Source organism: Mesoplodon bidens (genome assembly GCF_964165515.1).
Source record: "Mesoplodon bidens genome assembly, chromosome: 9".
NCBI lineage: Eukaryota > Metazoa > Chordata > Mammalia > Artiodactyla > Ziphiidae > Mesoplodon > Mesoplodon bidens.
In genome coordinates this window covers 50,743,901-50,768,337 of record NC_138166.1, presented here as the reverse complement: position 1 = coordinate 50,768,337, position 24,437 = coordinate 50,743,901, and the positions used below count along the sequence as shown (strand labels likewise).

Below are 24,437 nucleotides of genomic sequence, written 5' to 3'. Positions count from 1 at the left end.
GGGATTGGACCCACGCCGCCTGCATTGGAAGCGTGGAGTCTTAACCACTGGACCGCCAGGGAAGTTCTTTAATTTTTTTAAAATTTTTTCAGCCAAACACCCTCTTTGTAAGAAGAAGCAGAAAGAAAATTTAAAATATTCATTATTCTACCACTTATAAATAATACTTGTAACATTTTGCCTTCCATTTTTCATCAGTGTGATGATATTGTACATTTTACATCCTGTAGGCTTTTTTTTTTTCTTAACATTTTTTGATATTCACAAACTCATCATGGAAAACATTTTGAATGACTGCTAACTACTCTAACATGTAGATGTCCTATAACTCCCTGAAAGTACATTTGGGTTACTTGCATTTTGTCACTTTTAAAAGTAGCATTGCAATTGACCAGTTTTGTTCACATTGTGATTAGACCTTAGGATAGATTCCTGTAAGTAAAGTTATTGAGTCACAAGATCAGTATTTTAAAGGCTCATGATACGTGATGCTTAGTCATTAAATGATAATCCAATTTCTATTTTAACCCACAGTACATCCATCAGAGGGCCATCTCACTGCAACCTTACCAATACTGAGGGGTGTTTTTGTTTGTTTGTTTGTTTGTTTTGTGGTACACGGGCCTCTCACTGTTGTGGCCTCTCCCGTTGCAGAGCACAGGCTCCGGATGCGCAGGCTCAGCGGCCATGGCTCACGGGCCTAGCCGCTCCGCAGCATGTGGGATCTGCCCGGTCCGGGGCACGAACCCGTGTCCCCTGCATCGGCAGGCGGACTCTTAACCACTGCGCCACCAGGAAAGCCCGAGGGGTGTTTTTGTTTTTGTTTTTTTTCCAAACCTTGGCCAGTTTGTTAGGTAAAGAGTTTGTATACTTAAGGATGTTTGTGTTTTTATAACTTTTGACATTTTAAATTTACTGATTGTCACAAATTCCTTATATATTAAAAGCAACACACTTTTTATGTTTAAATCTTGGCAGTTTCTTTTGCAGTCAAGTTTGTCAGTCTTTCCTGTCATTAATACACTCATTGCTTATATATGCTTCCCTGCCAGAAGACATCTTAGGATCAGGAAACGTATTATCAACTGAGGGAAATTACCCCTGGTGAATAGAGTTCCCACCATATGGGGTTAAGTAAGAATTGATGAAATGGTTTCCATGATAATCAAAAAAAACAAAGCAAAAATAAAGATAATATCTAATTTTAAAATATCTATAAATCAGCTATAAGGGATAGGGCTTACTGACTGCCCAGAACTCTCTGGAATGTGTGATAGATGTTACCAAAGGACATCCTCAGTGGTTTGTTATTCTGATAAGTATTTGAGAATTTCTACTGCTTTTTAAGTTATGGTCTTTAGTTCTATGCTTACTGCAGTAAGCTGGTTACATCTGTTTAAAGGATTGAAATAGATATGCGTATCAATATTAATAATAAAAACAATATTGAATAAAAATAAAAGCAAATTGCTTAGCGATATATTTAATGTTATGCCATAATATTATGATAGCTACAAATCAAATTCATGATAGTGATGCTGTAAGCAAGGATGGGGAAAATTAGGGAAATGTAATGGGGAAAACATGTCACAGGTTATTTTAACTTTTATAAATTTCTGAATAGTGAGACATTTGTGATTTTATTCCTTGTATGTTTTCTGTTAAAAGCAAAGAAAAAAAGTATAAAGGATAACAAAAGAATTTTAAAAACCTGAAATAATACAGTACCTTTATGAAGAAAACTAAGAAGCATTAACACTTGAATAAACAGAGAGAATACATTTATGATAAGTTGAATAGTATGTCATAATCACTTCTCTCCAAATTAATTAATAGGTATCATATAATCCCACTAGCAATCCAGATTGTATCTTAATAAGTGTAAATGTTGGTGGTTCAGTGATTAAAAGTGTAAATGTTGGTGGTTCAGTGATTAAAAGTGAGTCTAAGTGAAAACATATATTGATATATTCACACACAATTGATTTGCAAAAAGAAAAGACTGGATAAAAATACTTGAGAACTTTAATCATGACCGCTGCTCAGTGGTGGGATTATAGATTTTTATTTCTAATTCTTTTTTGTATTATTCAGATTTTTAAAACTATGAAGTAAGATGGTTTTGTCATTATAGTATGATTCTTTTGTTTTAGAATGATAAGGTACATGAGACTAGGCATCCACTTTCCAGCTTAAAGAAGACTTGTGAGAGAGTAGTTTGAAATCCATGATAGTGGAACATACAGAGGCTTTTTAACTTCATTGCCAAACTGGAACTGGAAGGTTAAATAAATGATAATCATATATATTTATTTATAGGCATTTAGAACTTCTTAATAGTATAATAGCCAATTTAACTTTGTTTTTCTTCTTTTTAAAGCCATATGAAGGATTAAGACCTCAGGATCTTCGTAGATTGAAAGATATGCTTATTGTGGAAACAGCAGACATGCTCCAGGCTCCACTATTTACTGCTGAAGCTTTACTTCGAGCTCATGGTAATGAAAGAAATGTGCTTCTGATAACACGAGTGCCTTTTGAAACTTTTCAGAGTTAAAGGGTGGCTATTTTAATGTTTTAATATAAAACAAAATAGTTTGCTAAACAAGCCTAAGTTCATTTTCGTGCAGTAGTTACTGCAGTACTCAGCATCCTCATAACATTTTGTATTTTGAAGTATAAACTAGCTACGAATCGTAGAGAGAAACAGGAAATTTCTTTTGAAAATTGAGCTACTAAATCAACTTATAGGTTGTCTAATTTTAGAAATGTATCTGATTCGAGCAGGGTTGAGAGTTGGAATCCATAGTCCTAGTCCTGGTTTAGACATTAATTTTTACTAAAGTCAATTAAATAAAGTTAACTAACAGTTGTGTTATTAGTATTGTCAGTTGTATTTATTTTATGTAAAAGCTGTTTCTCACCATGAAATGCACAAAGAGAAATTTAGAGAGTCAAGGCAGGAATATGCTATTCTTTTTAAGGTGAGGTTTTTTGTTTGTTTTTATTTTTTTGAGGACATTACCAAATTTACTTAGGAAAAGTGCTCAGCTTATTTTAAGTTCTCTGTGATACTTAGCATAACCATTCTGGGAGTTGTTACATGCTGAGTTGGACCCTCTCATTGCACACTTGATATTTGACATTTTGGCTTATTTCAAAGAGGTTTTTTCTGATTTAGAAATTATTTTTAAAAATAAAAAGGTAAATGGCTGTTCTCATCCAGTAATTTTGAGGCATACCGGTCTGTTTTAACTATAAATCTTTACCATCTATACTAAGATAGAATGTCAACTTCCAAATATTTTTATATAACGTTTTGATCAGAAGAAAATTTAAAACTGCATATTTCATCATCCTTTGATCACCTCTGTGAATAATTTGGTATATAACCATCCAGAATCACTAACTTCAATATTGATATTTCCCAGAGTTCTGTACTTGGCACTCTTTTCCACTTTATATACCAGTGGCTCTATATTTTAGTATAAATAAGGATAGACTGGGAAACTAACCAGAGATTCCTAGGATGACTTCCAGAGAGTCTAAGTCTTTAGGTGAGGGATGTAGCATAAAAACGTGTGTTGTAAACAAGCCTTACGAAGTAGACCGTTTTCTGAGAAACATTGCTGTGCACATTTATCTAATGAAACCAAGGGTTTCAAAAACCACCTAAATAATAAAGAATATATCTACCACCTGACCTTAATAAAGTATTCAAGGCTTTATTTCTAAATGCCTTTTTAACATTTTCTCCTCAACCTAAGGATGTCCACACCTGAACTCATCATTTCCCCCACTGTCTTGATAAATGGACTGCCACATTAATTTAATCACCCTAACTAGAAACTGGGAAGTCATTCTTTCCTTCTCCATCTGTATTACATTTGGCCACAGTCTTATCATTTCTCTTCCTAAATATCTCTCGTCCTCTCCCCATCCTCCCTAGCTCTTTCCATTCTCACTGCCACTGACTTAAATTCAGGTTGTCATTATTTTTCATCTAAATTGTAGTCTCCGCTGTTGCCATTCCTCTTCATCCTTATTCATTTTTTATATTGCATTTTAAAATTTTGAGCATGTAACTCCCCTGCTGAAAAATGCTTCGCTGGCTCTCCACAGACTTAAAATATCCCAGCTCTGTAGTAGACCTTCATGACCCAGGCTTCTTTACCTGGGCTGTTAATCTTTCCATTTATTACCCACTCCTGCTTGTCCTTATTAATCACTCTTCCAGGAAACCTTTTCTGCTTATGTGTTCCCAAGTATTCACTGAGAGCCTTTCTGTCTCTTCCCATTATATCCTGTGCATGTATGTGTCGTACACTTAGAATACAATATTGTAATAATCTCTTTATTTGCTTTACTTCTACATTAACCTGGGAGCTCTTAGAGGACAGCTTTTTATTGTTTTTTGTTTCCACAATATCTGGCATCCCTTAAGCCCTCAGAACATAGTTACAAAATGAATAGATAATATATCTGAAATGTTATTTATATATTTTTAAATCCATCTTTTTATTATAAAACTTTTTCTCCATTGCCATCTTTTAAAATTTTGAAGTAAATCCTTTGGGGAAAACATTTAGACCTGGTTTCAAAAACGACATTGGGAAATTCAGAATAGTTTTAAAAATCTTAGAATTTAAAGATAAAATATTTTCCTCTTAGTAATAATACTTAACAGTCGTAAAAACTTGTAAAGAAATACCAAATACCTTAAATTGTGTTTCTTTTGTGTGAGGTTCACAGCACCCCGTCCTTTGCTTGAGCTTTCAAATAAAGAGAGTGCATTTAAATATAATGTAGAGCTGGCATAAAAGTGGAAGCTATTCATCTGTGAGGAGCTGTAACGTGACAGTTGTATTAGTTAGGGTAGGCTGGCTGCTGAAATGAAAGTATCGAGTCAAACACAGTAAACATTTATTAATCATAATAGTCTTAAGTGTTAGGAATGGGACAGGGGCTCTGCTCCACACAGTTACTCGGACTGACTGAGACTCTGCCATATTAGCAAAGTAGCTTCTGAGGTTGCCTGGAGTATCTCCATTCCAGACAACCAATCAGAAAGGAAAAAGTGTGGAGAAATAGGTGTGGGAAGTTTTTTGAGCCAGTCCTGGAAGTGGCATAAATCACTCCTGCACCTATTCCACTGACCAGAATTCAGTCACATGGTCACACTTAACTGCAAGCAATAGTTCTACTCTGTAGAACTGTTGTGTAGTACTTATGGCCATTTCTGCCAATTATCTACATTCAGCTAAATTATATAATATATCATAATTCTAACTTACAATATTATATAGAATCTAAGGCTAACTTAACTAGTAATTTTATTGTAATTAAAACAAAGATTTTCTTCTCTGGTGTTTACACATTGTGTCATCAAGTATTTTTAAATGATCACCTCCATTTTCATTCCATTGATATTTCCCTAAGTTACTTCTTTTATATAGTAGGGTCAATTCTAATAACGTGATATCTAATTGAATTTTATTACTTGACATTTGTCTATTCTTTGATAACTTTTTTAACAATTTAAGAGTTCTATATTTCAGTCTCCTATTAAGGCATATAATAGAGGCTAATGCAGGTTTTCAGATGGACATCTCTTCTATATTGTTTAGGTAATATCAGTGACATTTTGATAATCAAATAAGATTTTCAGAGATAAACGATGCTAGTGAATAAAAAAGACAGTGCACAGAGCTGCAGTTTATACTAATTGCTGTCAAAATCCAGATGGGCTCTGTTTCAGAGCTATTAAACTGAACTATTTGTTAGGTTTATAGATTGTATCCTTGGTAACATTCATTCGGCTTTCCACAGGAAAATAGATTTAAGTATTATGTTATCTACTGTCAAATTTAGTCCCAAAGTAATGAGGTTGAAGACAGAAGACAGAAATGTTTGGCAGTATTTACTAAGTAGTAATTGAATTTTAAGGATGACTCTGTTAAGAATACAAAGGTCATTTTCTGGGCATTTCCTCACTAATAAAAGTAACTTATATAGTTCAAAGCTACCTAATGAGAAAATAAGTAAAATTTACTTACCTGTTTTTTAAAATATGAGACCAAGTCTAGTTTGCTTGTCCTTAGAGTAAATGTATACTGAAGTATTTTTTAAATCTCCTTTGGAGAGCCATCACTTCTATAGGTAATTAAACATCAGTAGTCCACACCTCCTCTCACTCTACTCTCTTCCTAGGAAATGACATCTTCTTCCACGGCTTCCACAGATACAGATTTCTCCCTCTAAGACTAGACTTCTGAGCTCTATACACTTATATACAACTGCCGATTTGAAAGCACCTCTAGGATATCTCAAAAGCCCCTTAATCTCATCATGTCTAAAATTAAAATCATACTTTTAAACCTGTACCTGAGTCTCTGATATTCCCTATTTACATAGATGGCAGCACCAACCAACCAACGTGGAAGACCCAGGACAACAACTTTGACATTTCCTCTCCCTCAGACCCTATATCCCATTGTTACCAAGTTTTCAGTCTCACGTCCCAGATCTTAACTTCTTCCTTTCTCTTCATCTCCACTGCAGCCAACCATGGCCTTGGCTACCATAATCTCTCACTGGTACTTCCCAGTAGCCTCCTTTCTAGTCTACCTTTCCCTCCACTCTCACCCTATCCAATTTCTTTGTTATTCCATACTGTAGTCAGAATGATCTTTTCGGATCTAACCGTGACAACCTCTTCTTCCTAACCCTAAGCCCAGTTTTCACTGGCTTCCTGTCACTTCTAAACTGATGATAGGAGTATTATTAAAAAGTTCTACATGGCCTAGTCCCTGCCTGTTTTCAGCCTCACTCACACAGTGCTTCCCCTCTGGTCTCCATGCTCCAGCTACATTGACTTTTTAATTTCACAAGGATGCTACCTTCTCTCCTGCCGTAAGGCCTTTTAACATGCTATGTACCATCTGTCTAGAATGTCTTTCCCTCTTCCTTTTACCCAGTTAGGTCCCACTCATCCTTCGGATGTCCACTCCAAGCCATGAGCTCCCTGAATGGGAGTCTCTACCTCTTCTTAATGGTGCTTCTGACAGTGATGATTTTTTTTTAATGTGTTGATTTTACTTAATGTCTTTCTCCCTACTAGACTCTCAGTTCCATGAAAACAGGAATTATGCCTGGTTTTTCCTCCTATTATATCCCTACAGCCTGACATAGTGTATGGCACATGAAAGACATTCAGTAAATGTTTGCTAAATGAATGATGTGATAGAATCCAAGCAGAAATTGTGCTGGAAAATATTTGTAGTAGATAAGACTAGAATTTAATTTAATATGTGTGTATATAAATTATAGTAATTCTTTTTTTCCGTTTATGAAAACGTATTATAGTGGAGATTTGAAAAATAATCATGCTGTTCTAAGACAGTTTTAACTTTTTAAGTAAGTACAAGTATACCTCATTTTATTGCACTTTGCTTTATTGTGCTTTGCAGATATTGCATTTTTTACAATTTGAACATTTGTGGCAACCCTACATTGTCAGATGATGGTTAGTGTTTTTTAGCAATAAAGTATTTTAATTAAGGTACTGTAGTCTGTTAAGTGTGATAGCATTATAGCTAAAAAAAAACAATGTAGTGTAAACATAACCTTTATATGCACTGGGAAACCAAAAAATTTGTATGACTTGCTTTATTGCAATATTGCACTGGTCTAGAACCAAACTTGCAATATCTCCAAGGTATGCCTGTAATGGCCTATCAAAACACTCAGGTCCATTTAGCAACATTTCCTAGAATGCACTCATGTGCAGTGTTTTTCAGTTGTTGGATTTTTCTTCTTTTGTAATGACTCCCGTTTCCAATCTTATCTTCCATCTCCCCAAACCACAATATAGTATACTGTAACTTTACAGAGCTGCTCATGTCTCTCCATTATACTTCTGTGCCTTTGCACATATGGAAACACACTCTATCTTCATTGCATGTCTGAATCATAATTATCCTGGTAAACCACCAAATATATTGACTTCATACGGTTGAAAAAAGTCTTATATAGAAAGTTTTCACAGTTATTTGTATTTGATTTGTAAAATGATATAGAATGGGCCCGTGGTAAATAATTGACTCATATTACTTTTGACCCTGTGCTTTATTGGGCTGCAGTGGAAAGAACACAGGCTTTGAATTCACAGAAATTTGTTTCAAATCCTTCATATCTGTGTGAGCCTGGGCAAGTTGTGTAATTTCCCTGAGTCTTGGTTTCTTCACCTCAATAATGATTGAAAAGTTTGTTGGGAGGAGTAAATAAAATAATATATATAAAACACCTGGGAAAATCATTGGATATATCAGTTTATTGTTTTGAATGGGTTAGGTTTTTATGGCTCTGGACTTATAACATACTTCACTTGACTATAAAGTGTTTGTACGTAACCTTTTTTTAGTTAAGCCAGAATCAGGCTCACTTAATGTGGAATTTATATCAAATTCACTAAAACTTTATAATCATAATCTCTTCAGAAGTTCCTTCTGCTTTCAAGCTGTTTATCAAGTGATTTTTAGGACTTGTTGGCATTTTGACATGCTTATAGTTAGCTGTGTAATCATTTTACAACTTGACAGCAGTGAGGCCAATTGTGCAGTTACATATTATTCTTGAAAGAGTAAAATGGCTTAATCAAACCTATACCAATAAAAATTTAGTAAATTCCAATGATATGTGAGCCACGACTTTTGATTATTAGTAGAAATGACTGAAAATTTTGACCATATTATTAGATATTGACATGGTTGTAAGCCATGATAAATTATAAAAGTTTAAATTCTGTTTAAAAATATAAATGGGCTCTTGCCTTCCAAGATGGCCCACACTCTGTCTATGGAGTGTGTATCTCCCTGAACAAACCTTCTTTCACTTTACTATGTCTTGCTCTTGAATTCTTGCCTGCACAAAGCCAAGAACCCACACTTGGCGGCCATCCCAGGGACTCAGACATGACTTGGGATGTGACCATCCTCTCGCACCCCACTCTCTTTCCTGCAACATCTTTTCTGGCACCCAATGTGGGGCCTCAAAGGCCATAATCTCGATCCGCCTACTGGGCTACAGCTGCCCTCTGAAGGGTGGCTGGGACTTATCCTGAGCCATGTAGATTCAAGTAGCCCGTTAAGTGGCAGCTGACGTCGCCTGCAGGATCTGGCAGAGACCAGTTCTCTGGCCGTGAAGAAGCGCACTGAGGCCAAGGCTTTTCCCCCTCAGTCTTTCTCATTCTCCTATTGCTCAATCTCTTTGGACTTGATAAGATCCGCCCAGAGGACCACCAAACATCCAAATTAAGACTGCGCGGCAAGTAATTGACAAATTGGTTGGGTCTAAAGAACTCCTGCCAGGGGGCTTATCTGGTGGCTCAGTGGTTGAGAATCTGCCTGCCAATGCAGGGGACACGGGTTCGAGCCCTGGTCTGGGAGGATCCCACATGCCACGGAGCAGCTAGGCCCGTGAGCCACAACTACTGAGCCTGCGCGTCTGGAGCCTGTGTTCCGCAACAGGAAAGGCCGCGATAGTGAGAGGCCCGTGCACCGCGATGAAGAGTGGCCCCTGCTTGCCGCAACTAGAGAAAGCCCTCGCAGAGAAACGAAGAACCAGCACAGCAAAAATAAAAAAAATAAATAAATAAATATAAATGGATATAAAATCATGAATATTCATTTGCAATTACTATTTTGATACAAATAATTTTTTTTCATAGATGACCTATATCTCTCTAACTTATTCTCTTTTGTTATTATGAAGCTCTTAAAACATCACCATATTTTCTTTGTTATTTGAGAGATATCCATTCTGTTTTTCTTAAAGATTGGGACAGGGAGAAATTACTTGAAGCTTGGATGTCCAACCCAGAGAACTGCTGCCAACGATCAGGTGTTCAAATGCCAACTCCACCACCAAGTGGGTATAATGCCTGGGACACACTCCCTTCTCCAAGAACTCCAAGGACTACACGCTCTTCCATCACCTCTCCAGATGAAATAAGCTTATCTCCTGGGGATTTGGACACCAGTTTGGTATGGTTTAGTATTCAGTGTACTTCCCATAGTTTTAGTTTTAATATTGTTTCATGAAACCTCTAGTCATACTCTTGTAATTGAATCCTATACCCTACTTAAAGGGTTCAGTTATTTCATGCTTTGGTAAATATTTATTATCACAGACTATTTTTGATATCTCTGAATTACAGATTGAAAAACAAAAGGGCTTTATTTTTCTCTTTTAAAACAGAAAACATAAAAGAATTTGGGAAAACCATCTACAATATTTTCACTTAAAATCTCCAATTGCTTAAAATTTTGAGCACACCATACTGAAATATTAAAAGTTGAATTTGTGATAGGCACCTGAAACCAAAGATATGAAAATATTTTTATATTTTTCTGAACAAATTTATCCTATGTTGATGATTATGTATTTGTTTCAATAAAACTTCTGGAGTTTGTCATCTGGATACATTTCCAAAATAAATATTTGCTTTTTATTGAGAAACAGTACTGCCATTGTGTGCATTTTTAATTGGCAAACCATTGGTGTACTGCTACAGGAAATTTTTATGTTTCTCAAATGATTCAGCCACACAAAATATGTTATAAATATGAATGCACTCCAGATTTTATCTGGGCCTTCTTGGAAAACAGAATCCTACTTCTGTAATTCACATCTGTAACATTATAAAGGTGGTTATTGTTTAGAAGATACACAGCTTTGTACCATGGTTCCCTGGGTAGAAATCCCGAAATTGCTACTCTGAATTTCCTGAGTTGCTGTATTGAAGAAACAGAATTACTCCGTTTTTGTAGACTTTCTGGGATGCGTATAGGGTGAAGGACATGATATTGAAGTGGTTATTTTGCAAGGAGCAATTTGATCTTGACTTTAATACATTACAGTGATTTGTTTCTTGTATTTCCTTTTCCAAACAAATAGTTGCTGACTAATTTACCACATACATTTGGAATTTAAGAATTTCACTTTTGCATTAAAACATTTAAATCCCACAATAATTTATAATGAGATAAGCATGGTATTTGTTATTTAGTCAAAGGTAGGCACACTAACTTTAATTTCCCTTATAACTTTGAAACACTGTTTATAATTACTATGCTAGTATTTTTGCCATAAGCTAATGAACAAAGAGATGTTCTGTCTCCAAGGTACGACTTTGTTTAAATCATTTTTCTTCTTCACTTCCAGTGTGACATTTGTATGTGCAGTATTTCTGTATTTGAAGACCCAGTGGATATGCCCTGTGGACATGACTTTTGTAGAGGATGTTGGGAGTCGTGAGTATATGTGCAGCTTAGTATTTCTTACTGCATGATAGCACTCTAATCTGGCAATAAAATTTCTTGCTTTCAATATTTAATGATATGGATTATTTATATTGGTTTCAGAGTTACACTCAAATGTGTTATATTTTACTACTAAAGAAGAATTCTGTTTTTATTTTGACATTTTCCCATCTATTAATTTAGTAAAATTATTTAATTTAGTAAAATTATTTAATTTAGTAATTAAGGTTATTTTGCTTAATGTAAGGTACTTTGGGGAACAAAGCAGATGTAGGTGAATAAGTTTTCTCATCTATTATAAATTTTAAGCCTGCACCTCAATATCAAGAATCAGTTTCTTATATCCCAAGATTGTTTAAGCATTTGTTTTTATGCTTTCTCTGAACTTTTTGTGACAAGCAGATAGCCTTGGAAATCTGTAAGAATATGGATGCTAAAAATTCCTTTTTAATCAATTCAGTTAGATGTCTCTGCTAAGCATGGTTGGTCTGTACTACAAATTGAAATTTTATTTTCCTTCTCATGTTTATCTCTATTCTCCTTCCTATTACCTTGCCAAGATTTATACTTTCTCACCATCCATTAATGTTGCTCTAATGTTGTACTTTTTGAGAGAGGTTTATAAACTAAATGAAGAAGATCAATATAATGAGCAATATGTTATCTGGTTATCTCTGGAGACACGTAAATCTAATGATTGATGACCTAAGCAAAGCATATCACTAATATTTAAGGAAAAAGTTTTCAAACTGTTCTTTTTCGTGGAATACTAGGAACCAAGTGTAGGGAACTAGGGAATACCATGTTGCGTGAGAGAGCAAGAACCTGAGGAAATTTTTTTTTTAATAACTTTGTCGTGGTATGGATAGCATACACTAAAACACATATTCAAAATAAATAATTCAATAAGCTTTGACATACATATATACCCATGAAACCATTACGACAGTCAAGATAATGAATATATCCATTACCCCCAAAAGTTTCCTCATTTCTCCTTGAAATCCCTCCCACCCTTCTCTTTCCGCCTCCGTCTTATCCTTCCACCACCACCCTCCACCTCCCATCTGTAGGCAGCCACTGATCTTCTTTCTGTCACTGTGGTTTCATTTTGAGTACATTTTCTTTATCTGTTTTCCAAATTGGGATATAAGGGAAGATTATATTTGTATTTATATTTGTATAAATGGATTTGTATATTATATTATTTATTTGGAGGGGAAAAATAATCTGCTTTTAAAAAAATCAGAATAAGTAAGAATATCTGGTTGTTCTTTTTAAAACAGATTAGACTCTACTCTGAATCTAATTAGATAGGATCAAATCAGTGCAGCTGATACAGATAAATTAATTGGCAAAGGTCAGAACTCACAACACAAAGCAAACTTTGAGCTGGTTCTGAGCACAGAAAATCTTCCACAGGTTTAGTACTTTATTTAGCTTAAAATTGTCAACTGTATTATATTAGGAAGTATTATCTGGGTTCTACCAAGTTTGTTACTGTTGACATTGATTTCTCTGTGAAAATTGAGCCCCTGTAAGGGATTTGCTTGAATATTTTTGAACTTCCTTGACCTTCTTCACCAAACTCCTATCACAGGAACCATCTCCCATGCTTAATGGTAAGATTTAAATGTGAAGGATCTAATTATTGTTTTCCATGGTACCTTATCAGCCTACCTAGGATACTCCTCCTCTCTCCTACCAGATAGTTCTTGTCAAATCAAGCATCAGTAAAACAAGTTCCAGATTGAGTGACTCGTATGTGAATAAAACCATTTAAAAATTAATTGCAGTCCTTTCATGGGCATATAGAAAAACTCTTCAGTCTAAGAAGCAAGGAAGAATTTTTAAAGGTCCCTAGATAGTTTTGAAAACATCTTAATTTATCTTACTCTTCTCTACCCCCTTATCTCATCAGTCCATACAGATGCTTTGAAGCATCTATGCCAAGGGCTTAAATGAAAGGAAAATTACTATTTTCTACCCAGCCTAGAATATCCTTCCTGCTACTGATTAGTTGTTGATTTAGGTAAGCGGTAACCTTCCTGTGCCTCAATTTCCTAAACTATAAAATGGTGACAGTGGTGAGTACTTTATAGGATTGTTGCCAGTTTATTGTTAAATGGCTTAATATATGGAAAATGCTTAGAACAGGGCCTGGCATATAGCAAACACTCAGTAAATGTTAGTTATTACCATCTTACTAAGTTTGGTAATAAACAGTGGGAACTTATGATATAATCTGTGAAGCTGACCTACAAGATAAAAATATAGGTAAAGTTTGCCCCAGATTTCTCTCGTTTACTAACATTCATCAACTCTATGTTCTGCTTTTAAATTTAGTGAGAAATTCTATGTTGCTGAAAATTAGCAGACTGGCTCACAGAGAGATGATCCTTTCTTCAGTGAGGTCTTCTCAGTTCTGTCATTTAATTCCCCAGAGATAGTTAAACCTGCTCTGATGTATTTAGAATACATAAAATTCAAAAACATCATTATATAGTAACTGAGTCTAAGTACGTTGTGCACTTTGACAGGGAACTATAAGTATTAAGATAAAGTATATCTAACTTTACAGGGAACCTATTCATAGCTAAAAGGAAGAGAATCCTGCTCTGTGAAAAAAGGAACTCTACAATTAGCTATTCTCAAACTTTTAGTCTCAACATCCCTTTACACTTTTAAAAATTGTTGAGGACATTTTTCACATAACTAGAACAAATAATTCTAAAATCTGTATGGACATACAAAAGACCCTTCATAGCCAAAGCAATCTTGAGAAAGAAGAACAAGTCATCACACTCCCTGATTTTAAACTTTACTACAAAGCTGCAGTTATCAAAACAGTTTGGTACTGGCACAAAAACAGACGCAGATCAGTGGAACAGAACAGAGAGCCCAAAAATGAACCCACACTTATATGGGCAATTAATCTGCAACAAAAGAGGCAAGAATATACAATGGAGAAGAGATGACCCCTTCAATAAATGGTACTGGGCAAACTGGACGGCCACATACAAAGAATCAAGTTGGACTACTCTCTCTCACACCATGCACAGAAATATATTCAAAATGGATTAAAGACTTAAATGTAAGACCTGAAACCACAAACTTCTAGAAGAAAACATAGGCAGTAAGCTCTTTGACGTCAGTCTTAGTAATATTTTTTTGGATATGTCTCCTCAGGCAAGGGAAATTCACACTTCAAAAGTTTGTTTCTTCGGGGCTTCCCTGGTCGCACAGTGGTTAAGAATCCGCCTACCAATGCAGGGGATGCGGGTTCGAGCCCTGGTCCGGGAAGGTCCAACATGCCACGGAGCAACTAAGCCTGTGTGCCACAACTACTGAGCCTGCGCTCTAGAGCTTACGAGCCACAACTACTGAGCCCGCGAGCCACAACTACTGAAGCCTGCGCACCTAGAGCCCATGCTCAGCAACAAGAGAAGCCACCACAATGAGAAGCCCGTGCACTGCAACGATGAGTAGCCCCCACTCACTGCAACTAGAGGAAACCCACGCGCGGCAACAAAGACCCAACACAGCCACACAGCCAAAAATAAATAAATAAATAAAATTTTTAAAGTTTATTTCTTCTTTTTCCATGGGAAATATTAATGATAAAACCCTCACTAAAATTTATGAATTCTTTATTCTATGCCAGGCACCATGTAAATATTTCACATACATTATATCATATAATCTGTATAATAACACTGATAAGTACATATTGTTATCTCCATTTTACATATAGCAAAATTGAGGCCCAGAACAGTTAAGTGAATTGCTTAAGGTCATATATCTTGTTGGTGGCAGACCTGGAATTCTCTAATTAAAAACCTTGCTGTTAACCACTTAATTCACCTTGGGCTAGATTCCTGCCACTTTCCAGGATGCCTTTTCTATACTACCTCAACTAGTGTGCCTAGAGTAGGACATGAAACTCATTTTAATATTTGTCTAAATGAAATATAAGCAGAAATCCTTTTCTTCAAAAAGTTATGCTGTATTCCAGTGCCACCTCAAAAATCTCTTGAATTATCTATGGTTTAATCTGTACCATTGCTCTCTTTTTTTTTTTTTTTTTTTTTTTTTTTTTTTTTGCCATAAGTGGGCCTCTCACTGTTGTGGCCTCTCCCGTTGCAGAGCACAGGCTCTGGACACACAGGCTCAGAGGCCATGGCTCACGGGTCCAGCCGCTCCGTGGCATGTGGGATCTTCCCAGACCGGGGCACGAACCCGTGTCCCCTGCATCAGCAGGCGGACTCTCAACCACTGCGCCACCAGGGAAGCCCATCATTGCTATCTTTAATTTAAAGGTGTAGAATATTGAGAATTGAATATGACCTTTCTAAACCACTTATTTCTATTTTTAATGTTAAATAAATATATTGTTGCAAATTTTTAAAGAGGATAAAGCAAACAAAGTTAAAGAAATTATAAAACATAGATCTGTATATAAATATTCATACATATATAATGAATGGTTGGGCAGGTAATAAGTGTTCAGTGTTTGTGAATTATATGAATTAATGTATTACAATTGATACTGCACAGTTTGTTCATTGGTATATTTTAATTATACTCTAACAGAAAATTCAGCATCAAGAAAAGATTCTTAGATTGTGCAACTTATATCCTTGCCTTTTTTCTATCAATTGATAATTTTAATAGGTTTTTGAATCTGAAAATTCAAGAAGGTGAAGCTCACAACATTTTCTGCCCTGCATATGATTGCTTCCAACTTGTTCCTGTGGATATCATAGAAAGCGTAGTTTCTAAGGAGATGGACAAACGATACCTACAGTTTGATATTAAGGTATGCTGCCAATTATCTGTGTGATTTCCAAAATGTATATTTTATTAAACCTATATAACAGATTTGAATTTTTTTGTTTTATTTTTGAAAACAAAGTAATGGACTCTGACTTTGTCAGAAAAACTGCATAAAGGAATGGTGGCCTAAATTAAAGTTTTAAACTAAAGCATTATTTTATAATCATGATAGAAGTAAAAGCAAAAAGCCATAATAGTAGTTTACAAGAAAAATAAAACTATCGCTCAGAACTATTCATTGATTTGCATGTTGAACTTTTATAACTGATTGATCAAGGTAACGTTCAAAGTAAATAGTAACTATTTTAAATTTTCCAGAAGACATATTTTTACTCCTCAGTGTAAATATTTAGAAATAAAGGTTATCAACTTGGAAATTTATGGATTTTTAATTTCAAGTAATAGTTTCATAAAACAAATTATAATGTTTATTTCATCTTTTTTTCCCCATCTTCTTTTTCACTGAGGAGTTATTCAGAAGTGTACGCAAATATTCTTTGTGTGATTTAAAAGTTACATTTTAACTGTCTTGTTCAGATTTTTTGATGGTCTAAACCCTAATACATGGACTTTTAAAAAAGAAATCCTACTGTTTCTTTAACATAGAAGGCATCTTAATATTGACTTTTTTTTTACATTTTGCTTTTTTTTATTATTGTGGCAAAATACACATAAACTTTACCATTATAACTAGTTTTAAGTGAACTAAGTGTACTTTTACTTTGTTGTGCAACCATCACCACTCTCCATGTCTAGAATTTTTTTCATCATCCCAAACTGAAACTCTGTTCCCATTGAACACTAACTTCCCATTCCCTCTTCCCACAGCCCCTGGTAACCACTGTTCTGCTTTCTGTCTCTATGTCTTTCACTATTCTAGGCATCTTATATAAGTGGAATCATACAATATTTATCCTTATGTGTCTGGTTTATTGCACTTAGCATAATGTCTTCAAGGTTCATTCATGTTGTAGCATGTATAAAATTTCCTTTCTTTTTAAGGTTGAATAATAGTCCAATAATGTATATACCACATTTTGTTTATGCATTCATTCATCCATGGATATTTGGGTTGTTTCTGCCTTTTGACTGCTGTGAATAATGCTGCTATGAACATGGGTGTACAAATATCTATTCCAGTTCCTGCTTTTAATTATTTGGGGTATATATGCAGAAGTGGAATTGCTGGATCATATGGTAATTCTATGTTTATAATATTGATTTTTATGTATCATTAGAGTACCATTTAGAAATTTACTGTTCTGATGCAACTAATAATCACAAGATTCTATTTATAAAAATTATTTTCCATCAGAAAAGTGGCACATTGTATGAGAAAACATTTTTAAATTACACATTTTCTATATGAATAGTTGCATTTTTACTCTATCATCATCTACTTGGTTTTTAGATTAAAGAAATCATAAAATTTAAAAGTCGTGTCATTACTAAGGTAATTGCCACATTTTTCCTTCTTATTTTATATATCCCAATACTATCTTAAGTGTTTCTTGAGACTGACTACGCTTTGTTTTTTTATTTCACTCTGTTTTGCTTTAAAGTAAATTGACATATGGGGTACACTCCCTATTAGAATTGAGAGTTAAAATGTTTTGTTATGTTTTGTTATTGCTGTTTAAACAGGCCTTTGTTGAAAATAATCCTGCCATTAAATGGTGTCCTACTCCAGGCTGTGAAAGGGCAGTCAGACTAACAAAACAAGGGTCAAACACATCTGGGTCGGATACACTCAGCTTCCCCTTGCTCAGAGCCCCTGCTGTGGACTGTGGAAAAGGACACCTCTTCTGCTGGTCAGTAAAAGACAAATTGGAATAGCCTAATCACCTTTCTGACAGTTTTTAAAGAGACTTTGTACTTTGAATCAGGCCTTTAAATTGTAGTATTTTTGATATCATTCTTATTCATTAAAAAATGTGTAAAGAGTGGTGATAGTTTACATTTATTGTGTGCTTGATGTGTGCCAGCCACCTTGCCAAATATTTTCAAATATTGAATTCTCCTAACAATGCTATGAACGGAGTGATATTATTATACCCATTTTACAGATGTGGAAATTTAGGCACAGGAGAGTTGCCCAGGGTTATGCAGCTAGGAAATGGCAGAAATGGAATTAAAGCCCAGCTCTGTTTGATGCTAGAGCCCATGCACTTGAACTTTAATACCAAATTACTCACCATAGATTAGAAAATGTTTAGAGTTTAACATCGTTTCTTAAAGTAGAAGTCTCTAGCAGTGATTCTTAACCAGGCATGCCCAGAATTTAGTATTAAGACAGCTTTTCCAAATTTTCATTCTAGACCCCAACAAGAGATATTTTGATTTAGTGGATTTTGGAGTGGGGCTCCAAGAAAAAAAAAAAAAAAGCTCTTATGTGATTCTAATGCACAGTACCAGTTAGGAACCAGTTTGTGTCTTATGTTTTATTTAATTTCTAGTGCCTGATAAATACTCAGTAAGTATGAACTGATGATAAATCAGTAACGGATAGGCCATGTAACTATGTATAGTCTCTTGACTGTATGTTTGTCTGACATCAGTGTTATACTTTATTCAATTATAATAACTTTTTGTTTACGTTAATTAAGTGATCAGAAGAAGAAATAGTATTTGTTATGCTTTTTGCTCATTTCCAGATTTATCACATATGCAAGGAAATATTGTACTTGAAGTAGATATAAAACTCTAATCTTTACTTGTATGCTTATCAGAAACCAAAATCAAACTGTAGCACTGCTAGATAGTAAAAAGGCAGTTATGGAAATATCCCTACCGTGAAAGGTCTATTTCTTAACCTCATCATCATTATCATTAGCTAAAAATATTTATTGAACTGCCAACCTATATATAGCACTGAATTCTAGGTCAGGTGTCAGCAAAGTAGTGTCTGCACCAATTTTTAAAAATAAAGTTTTAGAAAAAAAAAATAAATAAAAAAAAAATAAAGTTTTATTAGAACACAGCCACACCCACTCATGCCAGTTTGTTTAACTATTGTCTGTGGCTGCTTTCAGGCTATGACAACATCAAGTAGTTGTGACAGAGACCATATGGCCTTCAAAACCCAAGATATTTACTATCTGGCCCTTTACAGAAAGAGCTTGCGAGGCTTCTGGCTAAATGCTTGAATATAGTGATTAATGAAAGGAAAACCACATTTACTACTTTCATGGCTAAATCAGGTTCAGCAAGTAAAATAGCAACAAAATACTGAATAATAGATTATATCCACATGCCTTAAGATAATTTTTCAAAACATTTAAAAAGAAAATTCCTAATTTTTAGTTTTACGTGTTTTACTATTCGATGGTTGAGTCCTAATTCCACCTCACTATCCCACCAGAAGAGATAAGGATCCAGCAACAGAAATCAGAAGTGAGTTACTGAATACACACAAGCTTACTTGTTTGCATATAAATTGTCCTTAGATTAATATGAATCTACTTTATTATAAAGTACGAATATTAAAAGAAGAAAATAAAGGAGCTTCTTCTTTGAAGTTAGTTTCTTGAGAAACTTAAGCTCTAGTGCCCTAAAGCACCCCATCTAGAATGGTACTAATTATGTACTGTCCTTCAGAAAATCATTTTCTGAGCCCTCTGGTTCAGGTAAGCACCCCTGGATGAAAAAAGCTGATTAAGAGGATTGGTGGAGAGGCTACAAAAATGGAAAACATAGATTAGTAAAATGTTTAGAAGATTAAGAAGATGATAACATTTGCTAAGATCTGAGGATAATAAAGTTTTGAAAGGAAAAGAAAAATCTGTGATTGGCATTGTCTTCTTAAACTCTGTGGTTTCTGTGGCCTAGCTTTTATTAGTTTTCACTGTAGATTAGCTTTTACTTTCTTGTATTCTTCCCCACCTCTCTTTGTATGCTGCAAGTAGTAAGTTTGGTTTGACTGAAAATATGGAAACTAATGGAAAAACCTACCAAGGTAGATTAGATTCTAAAAGCTATATATGCCAGTAAACATATATGATGCTATAAACTGTACCTTTCTAGTCTAGTGTTTGGAGAAAATATATCAGCTACTCTTTCTCACACCCCAAAATATCAGGCTGGTTATACTCAGTATCCATTGGAAACTATATGCCAAGATCACAGGCCCTACTTGGAATTTTATCTCAGTTTAGGGGATCTGTCTGTGGATGACCACATGGATTTAAGATCACATTTGGTAATTATTTACTCCTCCTATTATAAGGGTGGTAGATAACTTAGCAAATAGTATCATCATTTTCTGGCATAGCAATCCAGGACTTAACTTTGTTACCTTTCATTTTTGAAATTCGTTAAGCTATAGGATTGATATATGTAGGTATATGATATATGTATATTCTAGGATTTTTACATTGCTTCACCTCTCTAAGAATTAATTTGCAATTTTAGTTTTTACATAGCTTCCTACTCGTATTCATATAGTATAAAAGCTTTGCCTATAGTCAGAAATTCTAAGAAAAAAAGGAAATTCTAAGTAGATTTCTGCTGCCCTTACTTATCTAGTGTTTCAAAGAGAAAGTATGCTTCATGCAAAAGGAAGCTTTGCAAGAGAGATCTTTATAAAATAAAAGCATGTGATTCTGGGTTTTCTTCTTTCTTTCCCCCAAAAGTTCAAAAATATTTTCTAAAAATGATTGCAAAAACCACAAGAAATGCCAATAACAGTTTCTTCTTTTTAAGAACTACATATGACAGAATCAGTTGAGAGCTATCCCCAAGAGATGTCTGCTTGGATAGAACTGAATATATTCATTGTTGGGAGGGAAGGTAGGAGTAGGCATTTTCCTTCCCACCACAGGATAACCTTTTCTATTATAACTTGTTCACCAACAAGTTCTGTGCCCTTAATAACTGAACCTGGAATGCTTTCTCCCGCTATCCTGTGTAATTACAGTTTGTCTGTCAGAGTATTTGCTACCAGTCATTGGTGTCTTGGTTAAAACTTTCTTCAGGAAATTAGTTTTCCAGTATCTGTAGAACATTCCACTATCTTCATTATTTCTATCAGAATACTCTGTCTTCCTACACATGGCATAATCCAGATTATCAGTCACCTATTACATCTGATAGCATTGTCATCACTATACTGTACTTTGGAGAAGTTAAGGCTTATTTTCTCTGATGTGTTAGTTTTCAGAGATCTACTTTGAAAGATCTACTTTGTAGATGCCATCTACTTCTACTTTTAATCAACGCAATATTTTTTTAATGTCTATTAAGTTATCACTAAGTTACTAAGGAGCTGTATAAAACCACAGTTATGGAAAAGATTTCCCAAACGCCAGATTTGGTAATAAGTCAGAAATTTAAGAAAATTAAATTATTCTTTCCAGGTATTTAGTGATTTTTTAGGTATACAATTCAATGGCATTAAGTACATTAACAGTGTTGTGCAACCATCACCCCTATCCATTTTAGAACATTTTTATCATCCCAAACAAAAACTCCACAGCCATTAAGCAATAACTCCCCATCCTCCCTCCCCGACCCCAGCTGCTGGTAACCATTATTCTACTTTGTCTCTATGAATTTCCCTATTCTAGATATTTAATATAAGTGGAGTTATACAATATTTGTCCTTTTGTGTCTGGCTTATCTCACTTAGCATAATGTCTTCAAAATTCATTACATGTTATAGCATGTATCAGAAGTTCATTCCTTTTTATGGCTAATATTCCATTGAGTGTATATACCACATTTTGTTTATCCATTCATATGTCAGTGAACATTTGAGTTGTTGCCTTCTTTTGGCTGTTGTGAATACTGTTATGAGCCTTGGTGTAAAAGTTTGAGTCCTTGGGTCTCCCTGGTGGCGCAGTGGTTGAGAGTCCGCCTGCCGATGCAGGGGATACGGGTTCGTGCCCCGGTCCGGGAGGATCCCATATGCCACGGAGCGGCTGGGCCCGTGAGCCATGGCCGCTGAGCCTGCGCGTCCGGAGCCTGCGCATCCGGAGCCTGTGCTCTGCAACGGGAGAGGCCACAGCAGTGAGAGGCCCGCATACCACAAAAAAAAAAAAAAAAAAAAAAAAAAAAGTTTGAGTCCTTGTTTTCAATTCTGTTGCAACTATTTGAGGAACTACCAAAGTGTTTTTCATAACAGCTGCATCATTTTACATTCCTACCAGCCATGCTCAAGGGTTCCAGTTTTTCCACATCCTTCCCAACACTTGTTATTTTCTGTTGTTTTTCAAAAATAGTAGCCATCCTAATGGGTATGAAGTAGAATTGATACATTTTTAATATAGTGAAATGTTACCTCATAGTTAGTTAAGACTCTACCTGTCAGTTGGCATGTCTTCTTAACTTAAACTTTGTAAACAAGATCTTTGTTTAGGGACTTCCCTGGCAGTCCATTGGTTAAAACGCTGTGCTTCCACTGTAGGGGGCGCGGGTTCCATCCCTGGTCAGGGAACTAAGATCCTACATACCTCTTGGCCAAGAAAAAAAAATTAAGAAAAAGAAAAGATCTTTGTTTAAAATGAGACTGGTGATGATGATGTGATGATGATGGCACCCATAGATTGGGTTTTTCTTTGCCCAAAATGATGTTTTGTTATTAACTAGAATGATTAGCTTTGTGCTACAGAATATAATGTCATATTGAATTAAATAATTTGTAGAGACTCTAAGTCATTTTTGTTTGACTTTTAAATTTTTAATTAATTAATTAATTTATTTATTTATTTATTTATTTGGCTGTGCTGCGTCTTAGTTGCAGCATGCGGGATCTGTAGTTGCGGCATGAGGGATCTTTTAGCTGTGGCATGTGGGATCTAGTTCCCTGACCAGGGATCGAACCTGGGCCCCCTGCACTGGGAGCGCAGAGTCTTAGCCAGTGGACCCTCAGGGAAGTCCCTAATGTTTGACTTTTATATACCTATAGAAAGAATATATAATGAAGTTACAAATAATAAATTGATACAGTTTTAATTATTTAAATCAAAATTTGCCAAATTCCAATAAGACAGAAAATTGGAATTTATCAAACTTGAAAGTAAGTTAGATTGCCCTTGCTGTTACTTGGGGATTCAGAGGTAAAAGTAATGACAAGAATGTGATGTAAAATTGTACTTCCCAAACTTTAAAATGCAGAAGGGTCATATGGTGATTTTGATAAAATGCAGATTCTAATCAGTAGGTCTCATGGGTCCTGTTCTTCTGCATGTTTAACAAGCTCCTGAGTAATGGCAATGCTGCTGGCCAGGGGAACACCCATTGAATTGCAAGAATTTAAACTATTAGTGAGACAGGACCCAACTGATAAAAAATACTTTACAGCTCTTAAGGCATGAGAGGCTAAATTATAAATATTAGGTAATCTATTTGGAACTTTTTAAAATGTGTGAATAAATGTACTGATGAAAGAAAATCTGTCCTAGTGGCATCGAGCTTTAGAATCATGCTTCCAATTCCTCTATTGAAATGCTTCATCTCTCAGTAGTCACTGTACCTCAGTGTTCTCAACTTTACATTTGGAACAGTACTTCCCACCTGTTCTTTTACCTTGATGTTGATGAAGGATACTTTTAAATTGCCTTTTCCATGTTTTCCTCTTTAGGGAGTGCCTTGGTGAAGCCCATGAGCCTTGTGACTGCCAAACATGGAAAAATTGGCTACAAAAAATAACTGAAATGAAACCAGAAGAACGTAAGAGGAATTTTAGATAGCTACATATTTTATAATAGCATTCAAAAGATAACGTGGTTTTATTTCTTAGAGTCTTCATTTAAAAATGAAGTTTTAAGTTTTCAAGTTTGTTAATGCGAGAGCTCGCCTTTTTAACCCCTCTAACCAACATCCTTTTGGAGATCCCAGGGGGGAAAGCATAGACAGGTTCCATGTTTCTAACGGACTTATTAGGACTCCAGGGTAAACAGGGGTCACATTTAAGTTCTGCTCCTATAGTCCTTCCCTTTTATCCTGGGGTGGGCTAACTAGCTTTTCTGTACTTCATGAGAAGAAATGTATGATCTGTACTGAGAGGAAGCTTCTTATTTCCCTGGAAACTTACCGTGGAGGATAAAGCAAGTTAATTTCTTGCTATTATGTGGTTCTGTAGATTTACTTACATTAAATGCCATGTCTATAACTAATTTTTACTGAGATGTCTATAAATATATTACCTCTGTTAATCCTCACACACATGCTATGAGATTGATGCTAGTTGTCCCATTGTACAGATAGGAAGCTAACAGATTGGATTGAGTGACACAGGGGAAACAGAATGGGTTTGAATTAGCCTTCCTCATAGCAATTCCC

The 24,437-nt window shown here is 35.2% G+C and overlaps 1 protein-coding gene across 4 annotated transcripts in view; it reads left to right on the top strand.

Moving 5' to 3' along the window:
• The window catches only part of ANKIB1 (ankyrin repeat and IBR domain containing 1), a 157,521-nt gene that overhangs the window by 106,171 nt on the left and 26,913 nt on the right, over positions 1–24,437 (top strand). For all 4 annotated transcript variants that reach the window (XM_081243410.1, XM_081243408.1, XM_081243409.1 and 1 more), the window contains 6 exons: positions 2,381–2,498; positions 9,835–10,043; positions 11,224–11,312; positions 15,996–16,140; positions 17,802–17,968; positions 23,737–23,825. In XM_081243410.1, coding sequence (XP_081099536.1) covers positions 2,381–2,498; positions 9,835–10,043; positions 11,224–11,312; positions 15,996–16,140; positions 17,802–17,968; positions 23,737–23,825 — 817 coding nt within the window. The remainder of the gene's footprint in view (positions 1–2,380; positions 2,499–9,834; positions 10,044–11,223; positions 11,313–15,995; positions 16,141–17,801; positions 17,969–23,736; positions 23,826–24,437) is intronic.